Source organism: Polypterus senegalus, chromosome 4 (genome assembly GCF_016835505.1).
Source record: "Polypterus senegalus isolate Bchr_013 chromosome 4, ASM1683550v1, whole genome shotgun sequence".
In the NCBI taxonomy this organism is placed as follows: domain Eukaryota; kingdom Metazoa; phylum Chordata; class Cladistia; order Polypteriformes; family Polypteridae; genus Polypterus; species Polypterus senegalus.
The window spans coordinates 251,117,236-251,141,440 of record NC_053157.1 but is presented as its reverse complement, the minus strand read 5'-3'; the positions used below and the strand labels follow the sequence as shown (position 1 = coordinate 251,141,440).

The window sequence follows — 24,205 nt, the reverse complement described above, 5'->3', positions numbered from 1 at the left end:
ACTAAGTTAGGAGGCTTGAGTGTTCATTTCAATATCGATTTAAGAGCTCAGTAAGCCACCTGTTGTACTAAACGGCAGCTCAAACAGCACTCAACAGTAAATCGTCTAACAACTCAATATAAGACAATGAAACGAAGAGGCCGCGCCGCCGACAATGAAGGCTCACGCTGTCCTGCTGCGTGTTTGGAAGGCGCTGATTGGCTGAAACTGTTTATAGCGAATTGTCCTAAGATGGAAGTGCCGTATAGCGATCAGCAACGAAAAGACACATTTAACATTCAACCTACCGACAGATTTTACATACAACAACAGCCGACTGGGGTCCCTGGAGAACCCAAGGATAATTTAATATAAGAATATAGCAAAATAATAATAATAATAGCAAAACTTATTTCTTATGAGAGCATTATTAGTTATGTAAATAATGTAATCTAAAGAAAAAATAGCTTATTATTATTATTATTATTATTATTATTATTATTATCATCATTATCGTAAATTTGCAATTAATTTGCATATTTTGTATATAAAATAAATTATATAAATACAATTGAAAGCATCTAATTGTGTGAAGAAGTTCCTTAAATGACGAGTACAAACCTAAAGCATTTCTTGTAAGACGTGAGAGTTCTGAGAGAGGTGGAACAAACTCTTTATTATGTTTCTGAAGAAGGGAAAAAACAAGTTTCCATATATCACATTTTAATCTTCCTTTTTTTCTTGTTGTAGTACCTGGGGAAAACAAAAATTGAAATTTAATCTGTGAAGTTTATTTCTAGGAAAATAAATAATACTCTCACGCCTATCTCGAAATATGTATTCTCTAAATGCAATTATTACTATTTAAATAGGACTGGCATCACTTGCTGTATACAACGATTTATAGTTTAATAATGATGTATGATTTCTGAACAGCCTCTTGATATGCAGCAGTGTTTTGTGAAAGAAATAAGAAGAAAGTCAGGCTTTACTCCAGAGATTATATTCTATACAGACCTGCTGCTGTTTGAAACTTAAGTTCTGTACTTGACTTCTTTATTGAGCCCCAAACACCTTTTATGTTACTTTTCAGCTTCCAACTACGGCCACTCCAACATACTAAAAAAACACAAACATCCAATCTTAATACACCACAGTGTGCTTGGCTTTTACCGCACTAGTTGGAAAAACCATCTGCGTGCGGAAGGGTATTAGGGCCAATGAGAATAAAAATAAAATTATTAAGAACACAGCGAAGAAAAGAACCCATTGTATGTCAAGGTTAAAGTCAACATGCCGACTTTATTCTACAGCGATCGCCACACAGAATCCGTTCACTTTATGATATTCCTGCTCTCTGAACATTTAGAATGATAAGATAAAGAACAGTGCGCAACAATTTGCTCAGAGGACGCTTAAAACTAACATCTTAAAAGAAAAGTTGACCATGAAAACTAAAGTTTTTGGAAAGAAACCGGAGGTCATAGATACTGTAAAGCGTGTTATCAATGCAATGGCAAGGGTCACCTGATAACTGCAGATATAAAGACATGGAGTGCCGCCAGTGCCAGAAGAGAGGGCAATATCACTTGCGCTTGCCGTGCACGCCAGGAAGGCCAAATAATAAACCTGCAAAGTGGACAAGACACCTGGATATTGCTGAAACAGACAGCACCTCTGCAGCACTTCAGCGAACCCTAACCCTAACCTTATATACTTACCTTGTGGGGGACAACCAATCACTTATATTTTAACGTTTTAATTCTCCTTTGTTTTTGTTGGTCTTTGTTTTATCTATTTTTGTATTGTCTTTTTTTAGCTAGAATGGCATCCATGAGGCTGGAAAAAATATATTTCAAACTTCTCCAGGCAATACATCATATGGAGATTGTGGCTAATCCACGACCACCTAAAGGTATTGTGAAACAGGTTCAAAGATTGGCTAGTTTTATTAAACCATCCTCACTAAATTCGGCTACTACGGCAAAAAATTAATAACTGTACTGATATATGGTTACAAAATGTACTGTTGATATTAAAAGAACATTACACTAATGTTATACAACAGTGGTGCAAGAACTTACCTGTAGCAGACTAATTGGCACAGGCCAAAGCCATATCAATGGCCAAAAGAAAGTATAGAAATAAATTAACAGCCTCTTCTCTTATCTCCTTTAGGCAGCACATTTTTACGAACTCGAAAAAACAAAATGACTTACCTCTGTCTGCTGAACGAAATCCTCTTCAGATTTGGGTGGATCGGTGTCAGTGGAGTCGGGGGTGCAGAATTTGCAGGCCTCGTCGTCTCTTGTATCTGTAAATTCGGCTTCTGGACGGATTCCTTCACGGACAGAGGTGATAAATAGAGTGGATTTTACCTCTCTTTCTTCTACGCCGATCTCGGTGAGTGGACCTGTACAGAATAAAGATGTAATATATAAATGTGCTTTACCGCCAGATTCCCGGGGTATGGTGGACCAGCCTGGCAAGGATGCAGCCCAGATTGAGAAAAAACAAACTTCAAAAAGTATTTCTCAATTAGAAAAGAAAAATTTCGTTGGTAATGGGAATGTGATGAATAATTTCTCGGCCGAATCTTCGGAGGATGAGAGTGATACTGACACCCATACCATGAAGGTCTGCCATTGTCAGGGCCTCTCCCACCTACCTTTGGACTTTTTAGCCGATACATTGATCATTTCGGATGGCACTTTGACCAATTATCATAACAGGGCACATAATGACGTATATATTTGGTTAGCGTACAAAATCTCACGCTAGCGCCGTTATTGCTCTATTTTAATAAAAGCCGATTATTTTGGGCATTAAAAGAGTTATTGTCCTGGCTGGATATCTGGATGTGGTACAGCCATCAACCTGTGCCAATATCCCGATTAATTGGTCTAAGGTGCTGCCAGTAATAAGATCTGCTTATGTAGGGGCACAGGTATTTTTGGCGCAGGTTCCACTCTCCGCAGACCCGGTGTTAAATAGGAAATTGTTCCAGTTCAATGAGCTGTTGTTGAAGTGTGATATGACGAGAGTGATCCTCTCCCCAAGATTTAAATTATATAGGGAGGTGGATCACCCGGATCGCTTGGCTTCGACATCGGCTCATGAACTGGTGCATTATTGGCTAAATAAAACCTCAAGTGAATATTAGTGGCTGCCGAATGGATATAATAGATGGAGTTATTGAGGTGTTATAAGTGTCTCTCACCTCCTTGTTGATAAGCCGTGATTAAAAGGACAATGGGGAGGTTTGAGTAATGTTTTTGTTTTGTTCTCTTTTTTCTTTTTCTATTCTTAGGGTTAATTTAGACATCCAACACCAAATCAAAATACTGAATTTAACCTCACTGGAGGAAAGGCCCTGAGGTTAAATAGTGTATGGGGCAGCTCCAGTGGAGGTTAGTAAGTATTGTATAAATGAAAGGAAGAGAGAGTTATGATTTGAGTGTTATGTCATATAGATCGTCTCGCCCGCGCCTTATTCTAACCTTAACCTCTAGGGGTATTAGGCCCTAATGTTAAGTCAGTGAGGTGGGCTATATAAGTAAAGGAGGCTGTAGTTGGGGGATGGTCTATTTTTTATTGTGTTGAATCAGGAAGGGGGATGAAAAAGATTTTATAAATTAAATGTTTTTTAGGACAATCGTGTAGAGGTAGAAATAATGAAAGTTTACAGTCAGTATTAGAGAAAAACAAATACCTAATCAGATAAATTGGCACATGATCTCATTTTGTAACTTTAGTGTACTATTCTATGTAATATCCATGAGGTACTATTTTATTGAGGGCGGCACAGTGGCGCAGTGGTAGTGCTGCTGCCTCACAGTTAGTTAGGAGACTTGGGTTTGCTTCCCGGGTCCTCCCTGCGTGGAGTTTGCATGTTCTCCCCGTGTCTGCGTGGGTTTCCTCCGGGCGCTCCGGTTTCCTCCCACAGTCCAAAGACATGCAGGTTAGGTGGATTGGCGATTCTAAATTGGCCTTAGTGTGTGCTTGGTGTGTGGGTTTGTTTGTGTGTGTCCTGCGGTGGGTTGGCACTCTGCCCAGGATTGTTTCCTGCCTTGTGCCCTGTGTTGGCTGGGATTGGCTCCAGCAGACCCCCGTGACCCTGTATTTGGATTCAGCGGGTTGGGAAATGGATGGATGGATGGATACTATTTTATTGAATTAAAAATGATTTTTTTTTTAAAAATGCTATAAAGGAATGATACACAATAGTTCGTCAGAACAGCCATTATTAAAACGTTTAATAAAATTAATTAAAATCATTGGATGGTTCAGATATAATGGTATTGAGGAGATGAGTGTAGGATAGTGTTTGAGGGGTGATTAGATCATGTATTAATTTAGATAGATTAGGTGATCCTGTTAAAATAAAAAATATTTTATGACGGAAAAAAGTGTACCTAAGCGTTGCCGCAAGGCTTATATCCCCTAACCTAACCCTAATTTCTATGTTAATTAATGTTGACTTATTTTATTTTCTTACTGTGTCTTATTTTTCTATTCTTTATTATGTAAAGCACTTTGAGCTACTGTTTGTATGAAAATGTGCTCTAGAAATAAATGTTGTTGTTGTGAAGGATACACGCAGGACCGCTCGTTGGTGGGGAGCCTCAGCACAGACTGCCTTAAAGCAGTTTGAGATACAAGGACAAGAAGCTCATTTGACAACAGATTACAGCCCAGTCTTTGAAGGTGACATACGAGGAACTGAGTTACTTTCTTTAGAGACTACCAGAGACAGTAATAAGCCCTACTATGTATATGTGACTATAAATGGTGTCCGAGTGAAAATGGAGATCGGCAGGTGCAGCTGTATCCGTCATTTCTGAGAAACTGTACATTTGTATATTTAAAAAGATAAACCTAAGCCCTGCTAATTGTAATTTGAAGACTTAGAGTAACAAAATGCTTTCTTTAAAAGGAAAAATCACTGTTTTGATTAAATGTAAAGAATGTGTAAAAAATGCAGCCTTACTGGTAGTTAAAGGAAACGGCCCAGCATTGATGGGTAGAGATTGGATTAGTTGCTTAAGGTTAGACTGGTCTCATGTAAACAAGGTCACCAGTTGTGTGACAGGTACTCCACAGTTTTCCATCCTAAATTAGGAACACTTAAGGGAATCTAAGCCAAGCTTTTTGTTAAGGATGGAGTGGTACCAAAATTGTGTAAGCCACGCACAGTGCCATACGCGCTACATGAAGCAGTAGAATGGGAGCAGTCTACATGACAGGATGAAGGCGTTATTAGCCCCATTAGTTACAGTGTGTGAGCGGCGCCAATGTTTGTATTCCAAATAAAGATAATACTGTGAGAGTCTGTGGAGATTATAAGGTAACGATCAACCCGAGTTTGGAGATGAGGCCAAATCACAGTTGCAGTCTAACAGCGTCTTTGTGCATTATGACCCACAGTTACCCCTTAGTTTAGCTTGTGACGCATCACCTGGAGGTGTAGGTGCAGTAATTTCTCACAAAATGAAGGATGGCACTGAGAGGCCAAAACCAAGACACCAAAACTGAGAGAAATGACTCTCAAATTGAAAAGAAAGCTTTAGGAGTTGTATTTGGAGTCATGAAGTTCCAAGATTATTTGTTTGGCCGAAAAATTATATTAGTAACAGATCACCAGCTGTTATTAAAGAATTTGGGACCCAAGACGGGCATACCCACACTTGCTGCTGCTAGAATGCAAAGATGGGCACTTATTTTGTCAGCCTATACTTACGAAATGAAATACAAAAAATCAGAACAGCCTAGTAATGCAGGTGTATTATCCCCTTTGCCCCTGTTGGATTCAAATAAGGAACTGAAACCAAATCCAGTGTATGGGGTGTGTTTTCTAGATAAATCGAAGCTTACTGCAAAAGACATTGCATATGAAACTGACAGATACCCTGTGCTGAGAAGTTTAAAACAGCATGTATTATGTGGTTGGCCAAATTGTATGGCAGATTACACTTTAAAGCCATATTTTACAAGAAAATTAGAACTTACTATAGAAGATGATTGTATTCTGTGGGGTCTTTGAGTGGTGGCACCTCAGAAGTTACAAATTAGGCTACTGACAGAATTGCACGAGCATCATTGGGAGTTGTAAAGATGAAGGCACTAGCCTGAAATCTGCTCTGGTGGCCTGATTTAGACAAACACATTGAGAATGAAGTGAGTCAATGTGACATCTGCAAACAGCAGAGGGATATGCCAGCTTTGGCACCTCTACAAACCTGGAAATGGGCTTCAAGTCCATGGGAGAGAATTCATTTGGATTTTGCTGAGGACCATAAACAGATGTTTTTGGTGGTCATGGATGCATATGCTAGGTGGCCGAAGATAATCCATATGCCAACCCCAACCACAACTGAGAGAGTGAAAGCTCTGAGGAGTTTGTTTGCATCATATGGGTTTCCACAGGAAGTAGTCACAGATAATGGGCCTCAGTTCACATCAAAAGAGTTGGACTCTTTTTTAGAATTAAATGGAGTTAACAACAACATTTATTTCTAGAGCACATTTTCAAACAAAAAGTAGCTCAAAGTGCTTTACATAATGAAGAATAAAAAAATAAAAGACACACTAAGAAAATAAAATAAGTCAACATTAATTAACATCGAATAAGAGTAAGGTCCAATGGCCAGGGTGGACAGAAAAAACAACAACAAAAAAAAAAACTCCAGATGGCTGGAGAAAAAAATAAAATCTGTAGAGATTCCAGACCATGAGACCACCCAGTCCCCTCTGGGCATTCTACCTCACATAAATGAAACAGTCCTCTTTGGATTTAGGGTTCTCATGGAAGGGCTTGATGATGATGGTCACGTAGACTTCTGGCTTTTAATCCATCCATCATTGTTGGAGCATCATGATGCTTTGAGTAGGTGGTGGTGGCGCAGGCCCCAGCATATCACCCTGCCTCTAATGGTTTGGCTGAGTGGCTGGTTCAGACCTTTTCAAAAATCTCTAGCAAAGAATAGGGCATTGGGGGGCATGTCGCTTGGTCACTGTATTACCAGGTTGTTATTTGGTTATTGAAATACACCTCATGTGCATACAAACAAAATGCCAGCAGAGCTGTTTTTAAAAAGGCAAGTGAGTACCCAATTGTCCCAAATTAAACCTGAGTTTTCACATAGGGTGCAGCTGGAAGGTTTAAACAAAAAAGGTGGATCACAGAAGCTTAGATCTTTTATTGTGGGGCAAGATGTCTTGGTAAGAAATTACAGGGGAGGGGAAAACTGGTTAAGTGGCGTAATTTCATAAATGTCGGGTCCTGTTACTTATATGGTTCAGGTTGATGGGAACCGTGTAAAAAGGCATGTAAATCAATCATTAAAAGTAAAACTAACAAAGAATGATGACATTGGTGTGGAGGAGGCTGGTTTAGGCCAAACTGGAGGATCTCTGGATATCGATGATACTGAGATGAACGTTGTAGTGGACACCAGCACTGACAAGAGTCAGTGAAACATGGATACCGGTACTATGCAAGTGCCTCCACCTGGACCTCCACCACAGGCTGATTCACAAGTACGCCCAGTTTGAAAAAGACGGGCACCACGGAGGTTAGATTTATGAAAATTGTTTTGGAGTTCTTATAAAAAATTAAAAAAAAACAGAATTTGGTAATTGTATTACTGAGCTGTCAATGAAATTTAAGGAGACTGTTATCTGGTTCGCTGTTCAACCTGAGTTTAGTATTTACAGGGGGGCAGCTGTGGAGTCTGAGCACAGAACACCAGAATGCAAAAGTCCATTTTGTGATTGGTCTGAAAAGTCGGATGGGAACTTTGTGTTTTTTTTTATGTACAATGCATCCTGGGTGCTTATTGTGGTGAAAAAATAAGAAAATGGAAGAGTAAGCATCTCTGAAGCCTGAGAGAAATAAAAGTTTATTTTTGTTACCTAAAAGGTCTGCTGTGCGTGTTTTTGGCATAAAACCCCTTGAGAACCACCACCTCCTCAGTGAGTAAGGAAGACAGAACAATCATTAAATGAATCAAATATTCAATTTAGCATTTAAATGAGAGAAGGAATATCATAAAGTGAATGTATTCTGTGTGGCAATCTGTGTTGAGAATAAAGTGGAAATGTTGACTCCATTCTCGACATACACTTGTTTCTTTTCTTCACTGTGTGTCATTATTTTTCTTTTTTCTTCTCCGTGGCCCTAATACCCTTCCGTACGCAGGTTTTTCATGCGGTAAAAGCCAAGCAGCCCTTCAGAGATCCCCGTGAAGAGCAGAGACTCCGTCCATTGCGGTGCTCGGCGCCGACGCTGCAGTATATCTGCGCTCAAAATGACAGACCTGCACGTTGAAGCCAAGTTCAGTGACAAAGTAAAAGGTAAGGCTATTTATTATTCTACACAGTTGTAATTATTCGACACAGTCCTAGTGTTTTATTTCACAGTGCATATCATTTGTTTATTTCTCGTTCTTTTTCAGCTCGCGGCGTATTTGCTAAATCATTAATTCTGAGGGGTAACTTTGTTACAGAATACAGAGTTTAACTTCTGAACCAAGAAAAAGTAGAAAACCAAATCCTCTTCTTTCTTCCCCGTCTGAGTACTGAGCTCACATACAAATGGAGGTCTTACTGGTAGCTCGATGGTTAGTAGTAGTAGTAGTAGTAGTAGTTTATTTATATAGCGCCCTTCACAGACAAGAGGTCACAGAGCGCTGAACAGCAAATACAGAATAAATACAAACAGTTGAAGGAAAAACATAAACAAAAGCAGTAAAAAAAACCAATAAATAAACAAACTGGAACTATTTAGCACTAATTAAAAGCTTGTTTAAAAAGAAATGTTTTTAGTTGTTTTTTAAAAGAATCAACAGACTCGACTCCACGCAGACAACAAGGCAGGCTGTTCCATAGTCTTGGTGCCACAGACTGAAAGGCACGATCCCCACGGGTTTTTAGCCAAGTGCGTGGGACAACTAAAAGGCCCTGTTGCCCAGATCTTAGAGTCCGGCAAGCTGTATGGCGTTGGAGCAGGCTGGTTAGGTACTCAGGAGCCTGTCCATGCAAAGCTCTGAAAGTGAGTACCAAAATTTTAAAATGAATTCTATAAAACACTGGGAGCCAGTGCAGTGTGTACAGAATGGGAGTGATATGATCACTCCGGCTAGCACGAGTTAGGAGCCTGGCAGCTGCATTTTGAACTAACTGAAGGCGTGACAGAGAGGACTTGCTCAAACCTGTAAAGAGAGCATTACAGTAATCAAGCCGTGAAGAGATAACAGAATGAACAAGCATCTCCAATTCTGATTTAGAAACAACATTTCTTAGTTTTGAAAGATTTCTTAAATGAAAGAAACACGAGCGGCTGACTGACCGTACATACTCATCAAGTGTCAGGGACTGGTCAAAAATAACCCCAAGGTTACGTAGACTCGACTTAATAACAGGAGAGACAGAAGATAATTTTAAACTGATCTTAGAATGAAGAACAGGAGGAGCAACAATTAGTACCTCAGTTTTTCCTGAATTCAACTGCAGGTAATTACTACTGAGCCAGTCGTTAACCTCAGACAGACAATCAACTAAAGTGACCAAAGTATTAATTTGGTTAGGCTTAAATGAAAAATAGAGCTGTATATCATCTGCATACAGATGATACGAGATGTCTTTGAAAGAGTTAAGAATCTGTGATAAGGGAAGAATATATAAAGAGAAAAGTACAGGTCCAAGAACCGATCCCTGTGGCACTCCACATGTCAAAGGAGCAGAGTCAGATGAAAAACCAGCCAGACCGACTGAGAAACTCCTATTTGACAAATAAGAGGAGAACCAGTCCAAAGCAGAGCCACAGACACCTAACAGCTCTAATCTATTAATTAAGATCTGATGGTCTACCGTATCAAAAGCTGTGGTAAGATCTAACAGTATAAGTACAGAGCCCCTGCCTGCATCAGCCGCAATTAAAAGATCATTAAAAACTTTTAAAAGAGCAGTTTCTGTAGAATGTCGCCTCGGAAAACCAGATTGAAAAGAATCAAAGAACCGCTGCTTTTCTAAGAAGGTACAAAGTTGCTGTTCAACCACCTTTTCTAAAACTTTGGCAATAAAAGGTAGTTTTGAAACTGGCCTGTAATTACTCAAAATAGAGGCATCAGAATTAGATTTTTCAACAACGGTTGAATTACAGCATGTTTAAAATACGACGGGACCACACCAGATCTCAAGGAGCAGTTTATGATATTCAAAAGGCACGGACCAATAAAACTCAAAGATTTTAACATTAATGATGTTGGCAACAGGTCAGTAGTACATGATGAAGGTTTCATCTTCCTGAGCAAGTCAGAAAGATCCGAAAGTGAAACCTCTGAGAACACAAAAGACTCAGAACATAAGTGAAGGAGAGCACTAGGTAAGACAGCTGGAGCAATATTAGCCCGAACAACATTAACCTTGTCAATAAAAAACCTAAGAAAATTATTACATTCACTGTCAGAAAAAACCTGAGTAACAGATTGAGATGGAGAAATAATATTGTGAATAGTATCAAATAGCACTTTGGGATTACGCTTGTGAGTCTGAATGAGATTAGAAAAGTATGCTGTTCTAGCATCCCTAACCAAAGAATTAAAAGAAGCAAGTAAATCCTTTAAGTATGAATGATGAACTTCCAGATTAGTAGACTTCCATAGGCGCTCCGCTTTTCGGCAGGAACGCCTAAGATTACGAATGGAGTCATTCATCCAAGGAACTGAGTGGGTAACAGAACGCTGCCTGATCTTAAGAGGAGCAATCTTATTCAAAATATCAGTACAATGGTCATTAAAACATTGAACTGCTAACTCAACATTATCAATATTACTGCCGGCATCAGATGCCACAAATAAATCAGCAAACTGATTGATCACTGACTCATTAATAAAACGAGTACGCCTAGAGTTAACACAGGGTGACAGCTCTAAATTTGAAGACAAGTCAAACAAAACACACTTGTGATCACTAAAGGTTACATTACAAATTGTAACATCATTCAAGCCAACTCCATAAGAAAAAAAACAAATCCAATGTATGTCCCCCACTATGAGTAGGGCCAACAACATGTTGTACAAAATTAAAAGAGTTGGTGATACACAGAAATTCAGAAGCCACACTACATAAAATATCATCCACATGGATGTTAAAGTCACCAAGCATTACTATTCTATCCATCTTAATAATGGTGGATAAAAAATCTTGAAAATCAGTAAGAAAAGGACTAATCGCACCAGGTGGACGATAAATTAAAATACAATATATTGGGGTTACACGCCCAACTTTAACAATCTGAAGTTCAAAAGTCTTATATGAAATGGTAGGAATAAAATGACATACAAATAACTTCTTAAAAACCATGGTGATCCTACCTCCACGGCCAGTGTGCCGCGGTGTGCTAATGAAAGAGCAGTCCTCGGGACACAACTCTATCAGATTAGTAAAATCAGAATCACGCTGCCAAGTCTCTGTCAGGAACATAAAATCCAAATTATTACTAGTAAAAAAGTCATTCAAAATAAATGACTTGTTTGCGATAGAGCGTGCATTAATCAGTGTGCTACCTTAGCTGGCAGAGTCATAGAAACAGCGGCCGTCAAATTAGCATTTCCTGGAATACGAGGGATAGCACGGAGAAGTCCGGGATTACTCCCTCGGCAAACTCGGCGTCTCGGACGGGGAGCGGGAAGCAACACGAAAGGTAATCCCGGCAGAACAGGTCTCAAGCACGTCGGCCTTCTCAGATAATCCTTAGATAAAGATGGATGATCCACATCAGAAACACAGCGCCATAGACGCCGAAACCTCGCATGTACACCTGCCCCTTTTCCACGTTTCCTCCGACGGGACTGCAGGTTGACTCGGGTGCCGTTAACCAACAGAGAGGAAAAGCCGCTGAAAAACGTAGCATTCATAAACGGCGGAGGAAAAAAGGTATAGTTGTAATGCTTAGAGAAGTTTTCCATTGCTGATCTAATGTTGATCAATGAAATGCGATCGTACACTAACGCGGCTGGAAAACCGCGTATGACTAGTGCCACAAAATAAACAAAAAACACAAAAATATCCCACAACCTCAATGAGCGGGGCAAGACGAACGCAAAGGCAGAGCCTAACAGAGGCGCCATTTTTCTGCAAAAAAGAGTTACTGTGTTTGTACTTTGTTCTCCACATTGTCAGTCAGTCAGTCATTGTCAAACCCACTATATCCTAACACAGGGTCACAGGGGTCTGCTGGAGCCAATCCCAGCCAGCACAGGGTGCAAGGCAGGAACAACCCACAGCAGACAATTATTTTTACAATTTTTTTTAAATACAATGGCTATCTGAGCAAGCAATGCATATTTGATGCTTTTCTCTACTGGTATTATTGCTCTTTAATTAATACCACACTGCTTTTAACTTTCTATACTTTGTCTTCATATCCAGAGTGATTGAGGTAATAAAGTAATTTGTGAAGAGCGCCTGGCGCAGTGTGAAGTGCCATATGATCCAAACTGCCAGGTTTATCGAACTGCGGACGAAGAGCTCAGTCCAGTAATGAAGAGTGCGTTAAAGTCAAACATGTGATAAATGGCCGATAGCCGGGGATGTTGAGCCTTTGTATGTCTGAATATATTCGTGGAGACCAAAGGTGATATTTAGGTGTGAGATATATCGGAGACATCGCCCGTTGTTCGTGACTATGATAAGTAAGTCTCTCGGAGTGCTAGGGAGAGCGGACTGTGCTTGTGTTATTCAGACGACACTCATGTGGGTTAAAGTGGTGAGAATAACGTGCTGTGTGTACGTCTTCCATACGGTACTTGTGTGCTGAGGGTCTGTGTGTCTGCGTATGTCTCTGTCTGTGTGTGTTCATCTTAAAGTGCGACAGGAGACCAACCCGGTGACAAACTTGACGAGCACACTGACCCTTAAAGAAAAGAGGTAAAGGGTAAGGAGAGGGAAATCCCACAATAATACAGCCTCAAAGTGACAAATCTGCGCTTTGAAAGCTCAACACGGCATCGACACGTCAGTATTGAGCAGCCCACCACTACTTGTGACCCCCTGGAATTGGGATACGCTCAATAAAAAGTGAAAAACTTCGAGGTCTGTGAACATCATTGGAAGAAATGACTTTTACCACCTACAATGTAGACGTCTTAAATTAGAAGACAAATGTACAGTTTGAGAGTATAAAATCTGTGGAGGTGAAGTGAGTTTGAAAGAATTCACCCCAAGTGTCTGGAAACTTCTGACGTCAACTGTTTACAACCAAATATGTGAAGAAGATGGGATGGGATGGGATGGAAAAGGCAAATAAAAAAACAGAGAAGCAGAGATTCTTAAATGTACTTTGACTTTGATTTAATGGCAGACAGTATGAAGCCAAGATATTTCATGTTCTGTTTGCTCAGCTTCATTTCATTTGTTATTATACATCCATTCCTGCATTTCAGGCCTGCAGCAGATTCCAAAAACAGTTGGCACGGGGGGCAGATTAGGGCCAGTAATTAAATAATGTATCAGACAAGAGTTTGTGAGGTTCAAGGGCTGTGTGTCAGAACTGGTGGTTGTGAAGATGCAGGTTCTATACCATGCTCTCATCTAGGCTTCTGGGGAGCTCTCAAATCCAACACCGACGCTAATGTCACCAATGAGCTAGACAATGAAGACAACAACAACGAAGCAAGGGGATGTTGCAAAAAGTTCAAAGTGCTTTTATTAAAAACCAAACCAAAAACAGTGTCCAAATAAAAAAGCACAGTGTCTCAAATAGTTCTTAAATAAATAATCTGTTAAAACAGGTGAACTGTGGAAGTTAAAATCCAATAAATACATCCTTTTTAAATGAGGTTAAAATGATAATCGCTGGACGCAGTCTTGTCTTAAAACTCCGGTGCTTTCTTCTTTCTACTGGCGGCTTCTTCTCCCTTAACCTCCGTTCCTGTTCTTTCCTTTGTTCCGATCCCAATGTCCGCCTTGCGCTTCTACTATATATTACAGGGATGTGGATCAGGTGTGGTGATTAGCAACTCCCGGCAACAATTCCGGATGCGCGATGGAACCACTCCAGCCACACTACCATGGCCCCTCTAAGGCGCAAGTGCGGCGATTTTCAATTTAAAAAACTGGCCTTTTTGATCTGAGTTGTGGACCCGCTATACCACAGTGGTTGAGAAATACTGGAGCACCTTTGGGAAAACCACCTGCTGATCGAATATCAGCAGGACAAAAGAGTTGGTGGTGGACTTCTGGCAGGCCAAAGAGCCTCTGAGATCACCAACTGTTCAGAGGGAAGACGTGTACGTGGTGCAGACCACAAGTACCAGGAGGTTCATATGAGCAGCAAACTGGACTGGACTGACCACACAGTGGTGCTGTACAAGAAGGGCCAGAGTAGACTGGACTTACTGAGTGGACTCAGGTCTGTTGATGTGTGCAGCAAGTTTCTGGAAATCTTCTAAAAGTCAGGAGTTGCCCATGTGTTGTTCTACACAATGGTCTCCTAGGGCATTCAAACAAAGAAAAAAACAATCAGAAAAGCTGCTCCATCACAGGGCAAACCCTGAGCACACTGGGCACTGTTGTAGAAAGAGGCTAGGGGCAAAACTGAAGGTCATCAGGAAAAATCCCATCCTGAGGGGATCTCTGGGGGGCACTTTTAGCCACAGGCTCATTCCACCACAGTGTGCTAAGAAGAGCTTTTGGGGGTCTTTGCTGCCAACTGCAATGCTTCATCCTGACCTACTTAACTAAATGATGATACCCTTTATTTTGCAGTTTCTGCACAATTTACACTAACTGATTGATTGATTAATTGAATTATTAGTCTTGTGAGAGAACATCCTTGATTTTTTATGTTTCTGCTGCTGTATGTGTCCAAGGTTCCAATTGGGATTCATAAAGTTTATCTAAATTAATTTACGTTCCCTCTTTAAGATTTCTTGCATGACGTCCCAATCAATGTTCCCTCGTTGTGAAGGGCAGCTTGGGGTCAGAGAGGACCAAACTGTCATCTTTCTTGATTCTCCAGATGAATTCAGTCTTGAAAAAGTGAGAAGTTTAAATGAGACCATTAATCAGGAGCTTCTCACACATAACAGTTCAACATGGCAAAGCAGGCCTGGGTGTTCAGTCCTCATTTCTCTTGCAACACTCATGCCACTTTAATGATGTCAAGCCTATAAGGATGATGTCCAGTGCTGTGTGGAGTTGTGTTTGTACTCAGGAGTCAAGGGAAGACCCTTGTTGGTAGTGGAGTGCACTCATTGTCTTTCCGACGTGCTCCTTCTTCAGGGCTTTGGTCTGACGTTATCTTCCTCAGCTCACTGTTACGTTCTTTGACTCTTTGTGGCACAGGAGTTTTGGCACTGAAGTCCCTAACAAAGCATAATGGCACAGAGCTAATAAAGCCCCCCAGGGTGTCACAGACGTTTCAGAATGTCCAACTCCAATACCTATAAGGAGGATACAGGCTGGTTTGATTTTGAATGAAAAAGCAGATCAGCCAAAGATGATGGGGTCGGCTTTGTAGTGCCTTATGTTGAATGGACGTCAGTTACCGACTAGAAGAAATGCCTTAAATCTTGATGTTAAAGCTGCAAACAAAGTAAAAATGGTATTTCTCTGAATTGATCATCAATCCTATGAGTCCCCACAGTGAAGTTCTTGGAGGGCTGAATCCACAGCCTCAGGCCTTTGACTCAAAACCGTTCAATAATTTAAAGGTATAACGCCAAAAACATCTACACTCAAAACGTTTAACATATACAAGAAGAGATTTGTTAGGAACTGATAATCAGATGATGTACCGTCTACAAAATCTAGACGCTGAGCCTTTAACGTAGTCAAAGTGAGACTAAGCCTGAATTTATACTCACACACTGAAGATGATTAACAGTTGGATCCTTAATCTTGGATTCTGCCTCACGTGTGATGAAGGGTGTGAGGCCGAGCGTCGGTGATGTGGCACTTAATTCTAGGGAGGCAACAGTGCAACACGTCCTAGCAACACAGTCAAGAAGGATAAAGCTACAAAATGGCAACAGGCCAAATTTACAATTTAGCAATAAAAACAGTTTATTAATTGTCAATTCATTATTAACACCAAATTCTCATGTATTAATAATCTCTAATGTACAAGGCCTCCAAGAACTCAAAGTAAAGAAGCAAAACAAAATGTCAAGAATGTTCACATTTTTCACACAGGCCTGACTCATCTTTGATTAACTCTGCTGGTTATCAAATGAAACGCAGAAAGTAAGCTGATGAAATGTCGGCCAACAGGAGCGCCGCAGAACAATCCCACCACTCAGGTGAGTCCTTCTGAATGAAGACAGACCAGGGAGGGCAGCTGGCTTTGTTCACGTCTTACAAGTCTGTCCTTCTCAGAGTGCCATCCACTTTGTGCTCCAGTCCCAAACTCCAAATGTTCTACGGGGTGCAGTGGGGTTGCCAATCTGGAAGTGTCACTCTATACAGGGCTGATGAATGGTGCCATAAAAATCAACAAAAGTGATTGATCACAAATACCACATTATATGTTTGTGTGATCTTTGTGATGACATTACAGTGTCAGAACATGCGAACTGATAAATAACAGACTTATTAAGTACATGGTAACAGATTTGAAATCAAAAACACATGAACTTTGAAGTCTGCATGTCACGGCTATCCTCAACAGTCCACTCAGGAGTGACTGACAGTTCTTTCCACCAATCAGCTTTCTTCTTTTGTTTACTGTTGGTACCTGCCTTTTTTGTGCTGTCCTTTCTGATTTTGTCCACGTCACCTCTGCCGCCAAGAGTATTTCATTGACGTCATCTCTTTATTTTGTGGTTTTCACTTTTAATATTTTTCTGCATTCTTGCATTTTATAGCCAATGTATCCTTTTTAGATAAGTCCTTGTAAGAGTCAAGCTGTACTTCACACACCACCCCAGGATATACGGACATATAGCAAAGTGACATCCATTATATTTTTCGGTTAATTTATCAAATTAACAGCTGGGTCAGCAGAGATCCCTGTGTGTTGTCTGCTTTGTCTTCCCTTTTTCTCTTATATGTCAGACAATAAAATCAGTGGATTTGATCTGACGTCTTCATCTTTTCATTATTACATTGAACTTTTTCAGCTGTGACCTGTGGTTGAAGTTGTTATCACCGCACAGTACTGCCGCTACCTCATTCTGTTGTCTGGTGTTTGTATTGTTCACTATCTTATACCACAGCACTGGTGCAGAGATGATCAGTCCCTGTATGGCTGACGTCCTGGCAGTACAGTTTCTGAGTCCTTCTTGAAATCTTACGTGTTGTTGAGGACGGCTGATACAGGAGGACCACTTTCAACATTCAGAATAGCCAAGAGGCTTACCACAAGTAGGCCAGTCATTTATGAAAATGAAGGCCACTGCTATCTGAAAAGCATTAAGCACATTTAAGACAACAATGAGGTATTTTCTTTCACATAAAATTTGTTGAAGATTTTTGCTGTTTGTGAAATGTGTGTTGTATTCCAGTGTGTTCATTCCAATGTGAATTCATATGTAGCACTGAGGTTACCTTATATCTACAATCTGTTTGCCTCTTTCAGTGTTTTCTCCACTATTCTTATGTACTTATTAACTACTTTAAACTGGAGTCCTTTACTCACTTAGAAGATTTGTCTTTATTATTTTTTGGTGGAGGAGCCAATGGAAAGATCATTTGTCATTTCTGGGACAGGCTTTACTCCAGTATGACTTTGTGTGTGTCTCAGAAAACCTTTTCTGGAAGAGTACCCTTTACCACATTCAGAACAGGTGTACTGCTTCTCTCCAGTGTGGATCCTTCTGTGGCATCCAAGTGCGCTCTGACGTGAGAATTGTTTGCCACATTCTGGACAGCAATAGGGTTTCTCTCCGGAGTGAATTCTTATGTTGACCTTAAGAGTCGTGCTGTCGGAGAAAACCTTGCCACCATCAGAACAGCTTTGTTTCTTACCAGAATGAATTATTTTATGTTTGTGAAGAGAACTGTTATATGAGAATTGCATTCCATATTCAGTACAACTGTAAGGCTTCTCTCCAGTATGAGTTCTCCTATGACAATAAAGAGAACTGAGACGTGAGAATTGTTTGCCACACTCCAAGCAACTGTGAGGTTTCTCTCCAATGCGACATCTGATGTGGCACTGGAGTAAGCATAAATCTAAGAATCGTTTCCCACAATTAGAACAGCAAAAAGATTTTTCTCCAGTATGAATTTTGACATGACTCTGAAGACTATCTTTTCTTGCATAACATTTGCCACATGTAGAACATACATACTGCATTTTCTGTTCAGGGTGAGTTTGGGTGTGGACTCGAAAACAGTTAAAGTTGAAAAACCTTTTTTCACATCGAGTACAGCAATATGGATTACCTCCAGTGTTAATTTGTGTGTGCCTTTGAAAACTGCGTTTGTCAGAATATTGTTTGCCACATTCTAGACAGCAATAAGGTTTTTCTCCTGTGTGGATTTTGCTGTGGTCCTGAAGATGGCCTCTCCTTGAGAACAACTTACCACATTCTGGACAGCAATGAGGTTTTACTCCTGTGTGGATTTTCCTGTGCCTCTGACGATGGCTACTTGTTGAGAATGATTTACCACATTCAGGACAACAATAAGGTTTTTCTCCTGTATGGGTTCTTCTGTGACTCTGAAGATGGCTTCTCCTTGAAAAGGACTTACCACATACCTGACAACAATATGTTCTTTCTCTTGTGTGAATCTTCATATGCTGATAAAGACTACTTCTGTGTGTGAATTGTTTGCCACATTCCAAACATTTTTTTCCTGTAGGAATTTGGACTTCTTTCTCCACTTGCTGTCGATCAGTTTTGATGTCTTCTGTCTGTGTTACTCCAGTAGCAGGGAGAGAACTGCACTGCAAAAAGGCTACTGTCAGGTTCTCTGATCCTTTTACCGATTTATTCATACCTTTCTCTGTGTATTGAGGAGAGGGCTGAACAAATAAAGGTGAAGAGAAACTGCCCATCTTCTGTAAATCTGAAATAACACAAACAATTTAACTATTATTGTAATTATTATTTTCCTAACAGGATTATCCAAGGTGAATTCCAACATTTGAGACACAATTGGTTACATGTCTCTTGTATTTGCAACTGGAGCACAGGCTGGTCACATGACTTGCTTGAGGTGACATGATGTCAATAGCTAAATTTGAACTCTAACATCAGGGATTGATGTCCACATTTCAAACCACTACCCGTCTTTTAAAATAAATGAAACAGTTCAAGTAAAGTGGTGGCACACTAGTTGGAGTTCCATCCTCACACTGTGGTGCCATTTATGTTCTGGCCACTCCATGTGACATCTTAACATGTTCTGTTGCTGTCTATTGAATTTCTACACCTTTCTCTCACATGTGAAAGACAGGCCTGATTTGATCAATCGATCAAAAATCTAAATCAGCCAATTTTCACTCCAAACGACTTATTAAAATGACTGATCTTAACATCTGATTTTGAATGATAAAAAGCATGCAAGACAAAGTTCCCACATTACCAAAATACAGAAACACGTCCTCACTGGTCTAACAGTTGAACTGCCTTCCTACAAGACATAAATTTGTGGCTTGTAATATTTGTGCAAAAAGAAGTCAGTCATGGAGTATTCTCTGCTAACACTTTCAACAATACAAACCTTATTCACCATCTGAGAAGTCAACACTAAAGGGACTGGTGTGAAGAACGAGCTGTTCAAAGGCTGAGGTGACCATCAAGCTTAGTCTACTCAGTCACCTACTCTCACTCGGCCTCCAATAATGGCAGCACTTAGAAAACTCAGCCTTATAATACTGACAGCAAGAACACCAAAGACTTACTGTGACAGCAAAAACAGTGGAATTCATAAGCCTGGACAACCAGCTACTTTCAGTTCTGGAAGATGTCACCTTCTAGATCATTTAGAACCACGATTCCATCTACCAGTGAGTGTTTGTTGACCGATTTATTTGTATAATTAACGAAGCATTAGAGTTTGTGACTAAAATCCCTTTAAGTCTTTAAGTGAATGTGTAGGTAGATGGAAGGAAAGGGATGCAGAGTTTTACTGAGCTGGTACATAAATATAAGTCATTATCATACTTGTGTAACCTGGTCAGGTTTCAAAATGAAAATGTAACTTTTTTGTTGTAAATAAAGTTTTATTGAAAGAATTGGGACACCAGTTGTGGGGGTTGGGTAACGTGGAGTATATATATGGGTTGCCTGATTGAAAGAGGGAACCGCCATAAACAGCAGATGTGATATAGTTCGGAGAGCTGAAACCAGGAAAAGAAAAGTATAGTTTCAGGCAAACCGCCGAAACAAGAAGAAAGAAAGAAAAGAGTTCGTTGCCAGAAAGAGTCGTGGTTTGAGGCAGCACGCCGAAACAAGGCGTAAAGAAAGAGTTGCAGAAAGAAGTGGTAGTTGAAGCAAAACGCTGAAACAAGACAGAGGCGCTGTTGAGGCAAGGCGCGAAGCCAGGCGGAAAGAGCGAAGAGAAACGAGAGTCGCAGTTGAGGCAGCATGCGATACAAGAGCGAAACCAGGCGTAAGAAGAGTTGCAGAAAGCGTCACAGTTGAGGCAGCCCAGCGAAACAAGGCGTAAGAAGAGAAAAGAGAGGCTGTTGAGGCAAAGCGCTAAAACAAGACAGAAAGAGAAAAGAGGCTGTTGAGGCAAAGCGCTGAAACCAGAAACAAAGAGAAAAGAGAGGCTGTTGGAGGCAAAGCGCCCGAAGAAAGACGGAAAGACAGATAGAGGAACTAACGTAAGCACACGGCTAAAACATCAAAGGGAAAACCGGCAGGCCGGACGAAAATGTAGAAATGGCGATCAGTGAGTAAAGAGGGTGTTTGAGAAAGAGGGAGACGGAAGCATAAAGGAGGTACCAGAGTATAATAAGGAAGATATCAAACAAGGTCGGTCTTTATTTTATTTTGTTTGTGTAAAGCTGCTTGAATAAACGTTCAAGTGAAGGGGCCAGTTTTTGTTTTGTTTGTGTGGCCACTACGCACCCGAGCTACGGCTGGGGCCCCAGCGGAGCAGTAACATTTACTGACTGCGTAAATAAGTCCTGGGTGAGCTCACCAGTAGTTTCGGACACATAATATATGTATTGTATAGATGTAAATAATTTAGCGTTTGTTTTATGTATTGTATGTATATATATATTTGTAAATACTTTAAGTTTTTGGGAAAACTGTTTATGTTCAAATTAAGTAGAGAGTTTGGTTTTATAACATATCTGAGTAACAGTGCTTGGATTGGGCATTACCGAGTTTAAAGTGGACTATAGTGAACCTGCCAACAATATAGGTGGCAACACCGTTATAAAGAGCTCAGGCCTTTGCCTACCGAAGAAGGATTGGTGGTGAAAGGGGGTTACACTTGTAATTAGCTCTCTTAACAGCTTGTAGGGTAGAAAGGTGCAAGCCTACGTTTTATAACTAATAAAATAATACTAATGAAACAACCATTTAGTGAATAGTAACTGTACAGTTTCGAATTCTGTAACAGATATTATCATAATGATTTTACCACACATTAAACAATGGTACAAGGATACATATTTCACAGATGATTGCAAATCTCAAAACACAAACTGCTTAATGCCGGTGTCTCGACCACACAGAAGCACTCTGAGAGACAGACGACAGCCGAGAGATCCAAAGAAACTCTCCACCAACAGAACTGCAGAATGCATGAAGAAATTGTTAATAAAGATAAAAACGATATTTGAGTCAGCAGCATCAGAGGTGAATCTTTATCTCTGTAAACCTCATGCCACAAAAGATGCTGGGCTACTGGCTTTCTGGAGGACCAATAAAAGTCGTCGTCCTACCTGTGCCCTCCTTATACAAATGGGGACAGCGAGGGTCTGTTCAGTATGGTAGCACACATCGTGGATGACAAGAGGACCAGAGTATCCTCAGAACATGCAGAGATGCTTATATTCTTAGATAAGAACCTGAAGCGTTCACCAAGACTGTCATTTTCTTCTTGTCATAGTAGATGGATACAAATATCTAACTAAACATTTTATTTGATTAGGAATGTGAAGAATGATTAAGGCATGCCTTTTGTTATACTCAGCTTGTTTTGTTCCTTTATGTGTGCATTATGGGTAAATGTTCTTTGTGCAGAAGGATTTTAAACTCAATGCGGAACTTGATAGGGAGCCAGTGAAGATAATGCAGAACAGAAGTGATGTGGTGAGTGGAAGGAGATCGCGTAATAATACGGGCAGCTGAGTTCTGGACTAGTTGAAATTTGTGAAGAGTTTTTTGAGGGAGACCAAAAAGAAGAGAGTTACAATAGTCCAAGCGAGAGGTGACAAGGCTATGAACAAGAACTGCAGCAGAGTGTGGGGTGAGAGAGGGGCGGAGACGGTTGATATTGCGTAGGTGGAAGTAAGCAGATCGTGTAATAGTATTGATGTGTGAAAGAAAGGAGAGATTATTATCCAAGAGGACACCAAGACTTTTGGCCTGAGAGGATGGAGATAGCGTACAGTTATCAATTATAAAGGGGAAGTTGTGGAATTTGGATAATGTGGATTTTGTACCAATGAGAAGAATCTCTGTTTTATCAGTGTTGAGTTTAAGAAAATTAAATGTAAACCAGTTTTTGATTTCGGCCAAAAAGTCAGTAAGGGCGGTAGGTAAGATAAGGCACATATTAGGTGTGCACTGGCTTGAGAAAATTTTGTCATATTTAGTGCACGGGGTGAGGATTTTATTCTTACTTTTCTTTCTTTTCAGGGACATTTCTGGCTTAACTGCTGCACAATTTAAGAAATATACATGTTTTTAACTAAATATGATTTTTGATATTCTCATTGAATGTAATGTGCTGTTGGCCTAACATATGTCACAGCTTCAGTCAAAGCTTCATGAGGTTCAAGTCATTCGCTTAACACTTTAGATTTTTCCAAATTCATCCCAAGTTTATCATTTATTAGGTAACCTATTGTTTGTTATCATGCACCTGAGCAGGTGGTCTTTATCCAAGTTTAATTAACGGTGTTTTCCACTCTCATTTCAATCTTCTAAAAACATCAAAGCACCCACCATTAGAATTTATAAACGCTCTCTTTCTTTTATATTTAATCACATTACTCACTCATTCCAACACTCCCAGATGACTCTTCTCCTTCTCTCCCATTTCTCTCGGTGATTTTCTCTTCAGACTCTGATAACTCTGATTTCAGCTCTGCAGAATTCTCCTGTGTAGCCAGTCGTCCCGTATTAGTGGACCAGAGCTTTAAACTGGATGGAGATTCTTCACAGGCCTCTTGCTTGAAAATATCCTCAGTTTCATGCTTTTGAAGTTCAAGACCAACGGAGAAATCATTCAAATCCTCAGCTTTAATGGCAGCAGTCACCCCCTTGCACTTCTCCACCTCTTTGAAATCTGAAATTCTTTCTTCGTGATCCTCCAGCTTCACACACACATCCTCTGGTGTGAGCCGCTCACAGTCCTCTTCTTTAATGCCCACCGTTCTTTCATCCACGCCATCTTCATTGGCAGAGGCCATGCTCTGTGGGAAACTCTTCTCTATCTTTAAATGTCTGCCCTTCTCTTCTCAGATTCACTTCTCACATGGACAGCCCTGAGCTGGAGGCCATTAGACACCTCAGTGTATGGCCATGTGAAATGGGAAAGCCCTGTGAAAATAAAAGTGTAGAATTAACTTCATAAAGTCAGTAAAAATAATGAGCACACTTCAGGGTCACAGTGCCCTCCATGAGGTTTGTGTCAAATACACATTTTTTTTTAATTTCTCCTCTGCTTCACAGTTTAAAATTACAAATCAAACAATTTAGATGTGATCAAAGTGCACTGCAGACCTTCATTAAAGGGGATTTGCATACATTTCAGTGCCACCATGTAGATATGACAACACTTTATCTACACGACACCATCATGTGTGGACACAGCAATGGCAGGTCTATTAAAGCCGTCATATTTAGGGCTTTGTTGGATATCCTCGCTGGACTTGAACTCCGCATCGGGTGCTTCATTCTGTTAAGTTGTTATATTCTATATCTTATATATGTGCTCCTATTTGTGGGATTACAGGACTGCATCCCGACTGGGAGTAGGACATTCAGGGTTAGAGGAGAGTGGGTTTGTAGGAGGTTACTCATGATGGTGTGTTTTATAGGAGAGAAAAATAAAAAGTGTGTGGCTAACATCAAAGGTGTTGTGT

At 40.3% G+C, this 24,205-nt stretch overlaps 1 protein-coding gene across 2 annotated transcripts; it reads right to left on the bottom strand.

The window, feature by feature from the left end:
• Positions 1-586: 586 nt before the first annotated feature.
• On the bottom strand, positions 587-23,589 carry LOC120528459 (gastrula zinc finger protein XlCGF57.1-like). 2 transcript variants are annotated; one of them, XM_039752618.1, is made up of 3 exons: positions 23,116-23,589; positions 2,199-2,392; positions 587-732 (listed from the first exon to the last, which is right to left on the bottom strand). In XM_039752618.1, exons 1-3 carry the CDS (start codon positions 23,528-23,530, stop codon positions 703-705), a joined length of 639 nt encoding a protein of 212 aa, XP_039608552.1. In that variant the 5' UTR covers positions 23,531-23,589; the 3' UTR covers positions 587-702. The 2 variants fall into 2 exon arrangements, with proteins under 2 accessions (XP_039608552.1, XP_039608551.1); XM_039752617.1 differs by lacking the exons at positions 587-732; positions 2,199-2,392 and adding an exon at positions 16,030-18,996.
• Between the last annotated feature and the right edge of the window lie 616 nt (positions 23,590-24,205).